This window comes from Scardinius erythrophthalmus (assembly GCF_964197995.2).
Source record: "Scardinius erythrophthalmus genome assembly, chromosome: 2".
Lineage (NCBI taxonomy): Eukaryota > Metazoa > Chordata > Actinopteri > Cypriniformes > Leuciscidae > Scardinius > Scardinius erythrophthalmus.
In genome coordinates this window covers 48611998-48621312 of record NC_138222.1, presented here as the reverse complement: position 1 = coordinate 48621312, position 9315 = coordinate 48611998, and the positions used below count along the sequence as shown (strand labels likewise).

The 9315-nt window shown below is 43.5% G+C and overlaps 1 protein-coding gene across 1 annotated transcript; it reads left to right on the top strand.

Moving 5' to 3' along the window:
- Nucleotides 1-282: 282 nt before the first annotated feature.
- On the top strand, nucleotides 283-7257 carry LOC308705093 (urea transporter 2; the record flags this gene model as incomplete). Its single annotated transcript, XM_081389931.1, has 7 exons — nucleotides 283-397; nucleotides 1211-1400; nucleotides 3259-3387; nucleotides 3510-3702; nucleotides 4584-4731; nucleotides 6655-6857; nucleotides 6940-7257. The coding sequence occupies 7 exons, from the start codon at nucleotides 283-285 to the stop codon at nucleotides 7255-7257; spliced, it is 1296 nt and encodes a 431-aa protein (XP_081246057.1).
- Nucleotides 7258-9315: the final 2058 nt, after the last annotated feature.

The window sequence follows — 9315 nt, the reverse complement described above, 5'->3', positions numbered from 1 at the left end:
TGAGGAAGACAGAAGATGCTACAGATTAACTTTGCCCGGCTCTGCCCAGCCAGGGCAAATGTGTTACAGCACGTGAGTTAAAAAATATATAATATTAACCTTCACATGTCAAGAGAGAACAGGGGAAGTAGAGAGAGAACAGAAATCACAATGTCTAGAAGAAAAAGACTGGGGAGAGGGTGAGAAAAGGGGGCGAGGACAGTGGAAGTAAGGAAGTGGAAGTGCGATTATCAGAGAGTTCAGTCTGAAATTCCCTATAGATGCATGATTTCGACCGGCAACATGTGGATTTTGGAAAAAAACACACCTCAGCAGCCCGGAGGCCTAAAACAGCGTGTCATCTGTGCCGTGCTGTACTGCACTGGAGAAATGAAACAATTACACACTCACATACAGGGTAAGAGACCACCATCCTACAGTACACAACATTCAGCTAATGTACCAGTACTTTTGAATGTAAAAGTAAAGGAGTTTATAAGTTCACAACCTATAGAAAATATTGTTGTTGTTTTTTCTGACATGCTTGCTTTTAATGACAAGACTCCACATGACTAGACAGGAACATCTAGGAACGATCCACCACAAAACAACGACTAGCCAAGACAAGCTTAAATACACAGAGAAATCAATGATGGTTACTGTAAAGACAAGTGTAAATAATAACCGTATAACAACTAAAACGACAACAAGGAGAGACGGAACTAAATAGGAAGAGAACGTGGAAACAATGAGAACAGAGAATGCACTTCAACATAAAATCAATACAAAACAAAAGACAAAGAACCGGGATCATGACGATGTCTTTTGAAACCTGTATGACTTTCTCTTTTCTGTGGAATAAAATGTATCTAACCAATGAAAGTATGAAAGTGAATGGTGACCATGGCTGTTAAGTAAGATTTTCAAGGCAAAATTTCAGACCAAATTTTCACATAATGCTATCAGAAGGTGTGGAATATATTGCATGAATTGTCTACATTTGTGGTGCTTTTTTGTGGCACATCCACATTCTTTGTGACGAGACCTGCAATATCTGCTACATATTGACAATGACATTGACAGATATACTGCTAAACATTTTTTGTATTCCACAGAAAAAAAGAAAGCTAGGTTTGAAATATATGATGACTGAATTTTTATTTTTGGTGAACTATCCCTTTAACGCTCTCTCTCTCCATCTCTTTCCCTCTTTTCCTACATTCTCTCCCAGATAAATCCTTCCCGCTGCAGCTCTCTGAGTGGTGTTTACGTGGGATCTCGCGGGTGATTCTGCTAAACAACCCCCTGAGTGGAGCTCTGATTCTGGCAGCATTGCTGCTGGAGAGCCCCTGGCAGGCTCTGCTGGGGATGCTCGGCCTTTTGGCCTCCACCCTCACAGCTATAATCCTGGGGCAGGACTGGTGAGGAATTACACACCCACACATGCACAAAAGCATACACATAGACCAAAACATGCGCAAATAAATGCATACTCGGGCAGCCAAGTATGCATGAATAAAACACAAAGGACGTGCCTATAGCAAAAAACTAAACAAATAAAACCCATATATTATGCACCAAAGCACAAGCAATTACAAGAATAAACAGATGCACATCTACAAAAACAAACCTCAGAGGGAAAAAATGCTTTTACAGCTGCAGTCTAGATGAGTGATGTTTTGACGAAATTCTGTTGTCAACTGATTTTTAACAAACAGTTACCAAAAAAATATTAATTCTTGAAGTCTGTGTTCACACACACTTTTTGATTTTTGATGTTGTTGATTCACTCAAAATAAACGGCTCATAAGAGTCATTCGTGCGGGAATCGGACTTCACTGGTCGCGATGTTTGCTAGTGATTAACTCAAAAGAATCAGACATAAGAGATGTACTGTAGGGGAGCGCGAGGCACAAACTAACGCGGGGTTAAATGTAACACGGACCTTTTACATAGTTAGTCAGGGTCAAGCAGGTTGTGTTTCAGCTTATTTTCTCTCGCTGCCAGAAGACGGTCTCCGGGGGATGGAACATTTGTGAGATGGTCCTCACTGCAGAACACGAAATCCAGGGGGAGGAGTTGGATCCAGATCCAACTCCTCCCATCTTACATATACATAAACCTACCCATCTCCACCCCCTGATCCCTAAACCCACCCCAAAACCTACCAATCTCCACCCCTTAGATCTGGATCCAACTCCGCCCCCTGGATCTCGTGTACTGCAGTGAGGTGCTACTGGGATTTGTGGAAAGTTTTGATTAGATTTCGTGAAGATACTGGACAAAGAGTGTTTTGACACCATGCAAGTCAATTTTTTCATCATACGTTTTTTTCGGTTTCTGAGTTGGGTGTGTAGGCTACGTCACCAAATCTAACTTTATATTAGGCTACCTTAATCACTGTCTTGTTGGCTAAAACATAGCACCAACATATTTTTTTTTTGCCACATTTAACTTTGTTGGACTTTCACAAACAATGTTGGAATTTAAATGTCAAAGTATGATTTTTTTTTTCACATTTGTTTACTATGCATTTATCACTTGTTTATTTATTAAGAATAGCCTATAGCATGTTTTTCATGCAATAAACCTTTAAAATGTGATTTTAAGCTAGTTTTTATTATTATTACTGTTATTATTATTATTAATTTTGCATGCAGCTGCCACACACAAATATAATTCAATTGCATTTACAATATTTGATGATTTTATTTATTTATTTATTGCAAAACTGTGCAGCCCTTTCCTCTATCCATGATATTGATCCATAATAAGGATGACAATATCAAACTATACAGATAAAATAGTACTAAATTATGTGTGTTACACACAAGTGTTACAACTAACCCCTCTGTCTGTTCCAATTAACCCCGGATATGGGGTAAGCTGTAACATTTGCACTTCTGTCACTTTCAGTGCAACTGTACGAAAATGGTATCCTAGTGTTTATTTGTAGCTGAGATGTGTATGTTACTTGTGTAAAAAAAAAGATTAATCTAACCTAATTATTTTTTTGATAATTGAGCCAAAACCAAAATGTGTTAGGTTGTGCCCCTGATATCCCCTATGTTACTGATTCACTAAATAGAACCGGCTCACAAGAGGCATCTTGTGGGAATCGGACTTTGTCATGCACACAGAAAACACACATGCTACATCCAATAATGCTCCTAGTGTGTTAAAAAGCACATTTTATCTAAGCACTTGACTGGCGTGTGTGTGTGTGTGTGTGTGTGTGTGTGTGTGTGTGTGTGTGTGTGTGTGTGTGTGTGTCTGCAGGGAGGAGGTTTCCAGTGGCCTTCATGGTTTTAATGGGATGCTGGTGGCTCTGCTGATGGGAGTGTTCAGCTCTGCTGGAGATTGGTACTGGTGGCTTCTGCTGCCTGTGTGTCTCGGTGGAGCTACAACGTAAGAGCAAGTTTACTGATACCAAATAGATTGTTCTGTCTTTTTCTGTCACTTTTATTCACATATACAAATAATTGCTGACCCTCTCAAACCCAAACAACCCTTTTTCTCTCCTGTCTTAGAACTTTTCTTTCCAGCAGTTTGGCTCCGGTTCTGGAACGCTGGGATTTACCAGTTAGCGTCTTCCCCTTTAACACAGTCATTGTGCTGTATTTGGCCTGTACTGGCACTTCTAACCCCTATTTTCCAAACTATCTTGCCCAGCCACCAGGGGCGCCAGAGAGCACCAACCACACCCAACTACATGTTCCACAGGTGAGAGGATGAAACAGAATGGAAGCAAAAAATGAGGAATTGAGGATGACAGAGAACATGAGAGAGTGATGTGAAAAAGCAAAAGCAAATTATTTGCCATTCATGCTTTTAAAATATCCTGTCATCTTTTTGATTAGGTTTTATTGTATATTCTGCCTCTCATTCCCTCTAGCTCTCTCTGACTTTTGTGTTTGTCATCTTCTTGTTTTGCCTTTTTAACCTCCTTTTTCTGCACACAATGCAGATTCCTTCCTCAATCTACCTTCATCATCCTTCCATTTTGCATCTCTCCTGAGATGTGTGTGTGTGTGTGTGTGTGTGTGTGTGTGTGTGTGTGTGTGTGTGTGTGTGTGTGTGTGAGTGAGTGTTTATGTCATGATGATGATCGTATTTATTGCATTACTCTGGTCTGTTGCATGGCATTAGGTTGCGATGGGCTGATCCACTCTCTGGCACACTATAGCAACTGACTATTATGGGCTGTTTATAGCCAACATATTTATGCACTAATTGTATCTGGTGCTTTTAGCACATCTCCATGGAGACAGCTACATAGGGCAGAAAGAAATAATGGAAAATTGTATTTATTTTGTATCTGTTTTTATCTCTCTCTATCATGAATATTCAATGTGAAAGAAACAGAGTTAAAAGCCCATTAAAATAGGCTTTTAAAATTAGCTCATATTATATCTAGCCAGAGTCAGCAAATGACTAATTCTCAATATTGTGACAGGATTATAATATGGGAGATATCCGTATAAATATAAATTTGTATCTTTGCTTGTATCATAATGACTATGAAAAATAGATGTCCTCAGCTTCCTGTTTAATTAAGAAATACAATAGAGTATGAAAGAAATATATTTTGTATTTTCCATCAGCTCCTGCAGGGGATGGTGCTTGGCGTGGGGCAGATCTTTGCATGTGACACTCTAGGCCCATCTCTGCTTATCCTGGGTGCTGTTTTTCTCTTCTCACCCATTCTGGCCGTACATGCCCTCCTGGGATCTGTCATTAGCACTTTGGCAGGTAAGTCAAAAAGAAATAAGAAAACTATTTTTGCAGGGTTATTATTTTGAAGGTCTCAAATAATATCTCAAAAGTCTCTGCTGGACAGCAATGAGACTGAATGGAGACCAAATCGAGATCTGATTTTTCAAGATACCAGTCTGCAAGATGTAATTTTTTTTTTTTTTTTTTTTTTTATACAAAACTACATTATCGGGGAAAATGCCATCCACACTCATTTTATAGCTGTTTCTGTATACCAACAATTTTCTCAGTTGTTTCTATTTCCATTTCAGAATTGATACTTAAACATTATTGACAATGCTTTTGAGCTATGAAAGAGACACATCTGAGCAATATATATTCTCTGTCTGTATGGTGTTTAAAATGGATTTGGGATAGAGATGCTTGCATGGACGGAACGAATCAAACATTGGTGGTTAAATCCTGTCTAGGGTTTTGTGCTTAATATTCTGGCTGTGTAGCTGTGTTTTACTCAGTCGAAGCAGGCTCCAAACAGATTCCCTCAAACGCCCACTATGCATAAGATGATCATTTGCGTCTGCTGCTTGATAATTAGCCAGTTTTACTGCTGTGTTTGCCACCTCAAGGCCGTGAAGGTGTTTTTACCCTGTCACTCATTCTCTTTTTCATACAGACACACACACACACACACACACACACACACACACACTCTCTCTCTCTCTATCTTTTTTATATTTTATATAGTACACAGCTGTACAGAGACATACAGTATGAGTCATCGCAGACACAAAGACACTACAGAGGTAGGGGTAGACTGTGTGTGTGTGTGTGTGTGTGTGTGTGTGTGAGTGAGTGAGTGAGTGTGTGTGTATGTGTGTGTGTGTGTGTGTGTGTGTGGTGTAGGTAGAAGAGACTGATGTAAGATACCTCGTCCCCAGCACAGCACCCACTCACTGTTTCATTTCATCCCCTGCGTGATTCACACTCACAAACTTCAAAGCTCTCATGTAATATTCCATAAAGGAGCATCAGAGAGTCTTTGGTCTTAATGGAGACTCTGCAGTATATCCATGTGTGAGGGTGTAAGGCAGCTGTCTGTTATTCTCCATAGTAGTGAGGGGGTTGATTTTAGAAAGGAAAAGCCCAATTTCTGGCTTTTTCCTCTTCTCTTACCCTGTCTGTGTGTCAGCAGAACATTGACATTTAATTCGTAATGGTTCAGAATGCTACAGGGTTTGAAGACAGATGGAAAGAATGAGAGAAAGCAATGCTGGATTATGGATGGGGCCAGTGGCTCTGACTGTCAGGGGCTGCATTTCAAATAATGCATATAAATCAGCATATTGGAATGATTTCTGAAGGATCATGTGACACTGAAGACTGGATTAATGGCTTCTGAAAACCGCTTTTTAAAATATAACTATTTAAAAATATATGTATATTTTTAAAATATATTTATAAGAAAACAGTTGTTTTAAATTGTAATAAAACTTCACAATATTACTGTCACAGAGTCAGCCACACCGTCACAGCCCCAATCATCACTCAATCATCAGGACCCGTCCACTCGTTCACATTCACCAGAGTACTGACTCGCTGTACCTGCACTCCCTCATCAACATACCCTTTATATGCCCCGTTCACCTTTCACTCATTGTCTGGTCTTGTTGCAGTATACACTGCTTTATGTCAGACTCCTTACCTATCTACTCACCTAAGATCGTCTCGTCTTGTATCCAATCTCCTGTCCGTCTTCCTAATCCAGATCACCTGTCTTCGTGTTCACTCGTCACTTGCACAGAGAATCCACTTCAGTCATCGCCAGCTAAGTCACCATCATCATTCTACAAGTCACCATCCTCTCACCATCATCTGGTTCCTGTTGTTCCACCACCACTCTGCTTTTAATAAACACTGTGTGCACCTAAACCTGTCTGTCTCCTCCTGTGTTTGTGACAGAAGACCAGACCTTCATGCAGAGTCCTGTTGGAACCAGCGGGGAGCGTCCACTGGATCAGTTTGCCGAACCTGTGCAGGCGGTTCAGCAAACTCTTCCCTCTGCACCACCCGCTCCTTCGCCACCTGCCTCTGCCAGTCCCATGGCCCGACCAGCCACATACAACGGTGAGGCGGAGGATTGCAGCGGGTGTTCCTTCTGCAATGTTTACTATATTTTGAAATCCAACTACAGTTTTTCTCCACCGAATGGGCGCGTATCAACTTCATGATTTCCCTGCTATCTAGACGCGCACTCCATTGGGCCCAATCCATCTGGCACGCCAACGGCCTGGTCACGACTTCATTGGCATCCTTCATCAGTCACTTCAAGGAAGTCTTCGGCAGGGTGAGCCTCCTCGACTCCATCCATGTGCCTTCTATTCCAAGAAGCTGTCCCCAGCTCAGCAGAACTACAACATCGGAAATCGTGAGCTGCTCGTCATTAAGCTTGCCGTGGAGGAATGGAGACACTGGCTGGAGGGAGCTCATCACTGCTTCGAGGTCATCACTGATCACCGGAACCTAGAGTATCTCGAGAGGCCAAGCGGCTCAACCCACGACTAGCCCGTTGGGCGCTATTCTTCACACGGTTCGATTTCACCGTGACCTACCGACCCGGTACCAAGAATTGCAAGGTGGATGCCTAATTCCGTCTGTATCATCCTGAACCTGAAACCTGTCCTCCAGAACCAGTTCACCCTCCAGCCATGGTAGTCAGCCCAGTCCAATAGTCCCTTGATGATCAGATCCTCCAAGCCACCCGCACCGAACCTGCTCCACCGGGAGGTCCTGAGGGACTGTTGTATATACCATCCGTCTGTCCCTCATGGACTCAGCACACACCTCTCCGGGCTCTTGACACCCAGGCAGCCAGCAAACCCTCTCGCTCCTATAGGATCGCTACTGGTGGCCCAACATGGCCCAAGATATCTCCCGATGCATCAGAGGGTGCTCAGTCTGTGCCATCACCAACACTCCAAGGAAGCTACCCGAGGGAAAGTTGGTACCTCTGCCGATACCCAGACGTCCCTGGTCCCACCTTGGCATTGACTTCATGACAGACCTTCCTCCTTCCAACCATCACACCTGTGTATTTGTCGACCGCTTCTCCAATGCCTGTAAACTCATCCCTATCAAGGGCCTCCCCACCGCATTCAAAGCCGCAGAACTCCTGTTCCAACAAGTATTCCGTCATTTTATGGTCTACCAGAAGACATCATATCGGATAGAGGTCCCCAGTTTATCTCCCGGGTCTGGAAGGTTACCATCCGCAAACCAACGGCCAGACTGAGCGCAAGATCCAGGAGATCGGGAGCTACCTGCGGTCATACTGCCACCAGCACCAAGACAGCTGGAGCCGCTACCTCCCCTGGGCGGAGTATGCCCAGAATTCCCTGCGCCAATCCACCACTGGGCTTACTCCGTTCCAATGTATCCTCGGCTACCAACCTCCTCTCTTCCCCTGGTCCGGAGAACCCTCAGAGGTTCCAGCTGTCAATCACTGGTTCGAAGAGAGCGAGAGGGTATGGGATGCGCACGTGCATCTCCAGCGGGCAGTGCAAAGACACCAACTCCAAGCGGATGTCTGTAGAGCTGAAGCCACCCAATACCAGCCGGGACAAAGGGTTTGGCTCTCCACCCGCGACATCCGTCTTCACCTGCCCTTCCCCTACAGAACCTACCATGGCCGAAGTACCTCCTCCTCCAGAAGTCGCTGACGAGGACCTAGTGTACCGAGTCCATACCATCCTCGACTCACGGTGGTGGGGCGGCCGCCTTGAGTACCTGATCGACTGGGAGGGATATGGTCCAGAAGAACACTCATGGGTGTCTCGGGATGACGTCCTGGACCCGTTGCTACTCACCCAGTTCCACGAAGATCACCCTGACCGTCCAGCCCCCCGAGGTCGAGTCCGTCATTCGTCAGGAGCTGGCCATGGAGGAGGGGGTACTGTCACAGAGTCAGCCACACCGTCACAACCCCAATCATCACTCAATCACCAGGACCCACCCACTCATTCACAATCACTAGAGTACTGGCTCGCTGCACCTGCACTCCATCAACACACCCTTTATATGCCCGTTTCACTCCTTGTCTGGTCTTGTTGCAGTATACACTGCTTTATGTCAGACTCCTTACCAATCTACTCACCCGAGATCGTCTCGTCCGTCTAAGACGTGCTAAGGGGCCTTGCAGGAACCATGATCCCGCCCTGAATGTAAGACTACCTAAGACCTGTTATCTGAAGACTGTGCCACACACTCTCTGAGCATCCTCACCCTGTAATCAATAACACTCTCATCCCTCCACTCATCTTACCATTCCATCCTCTTTTTTTTTTCATTGATCAATGATTCACTCTTTTCTCTCGGGTGTAGAATTTCTCTCTTACTACGGTGTGAAATTACATCTGTATTTTACAAGACAAAAGCCTACAGAGAAAGACACCCTTTACAAGATTTAACTTTCTTCACAATCAAGATCAAGTCAATGCGCTGTGTTTGCTGGTCTTATATCCTAAATAATGTTAAACATGTTGACCATCAACCTTGTGAGCTGAAAATAAATATTATATGAGCTGGTTTATTTCCTATTCATTTATATATTTATTATTGGTAACT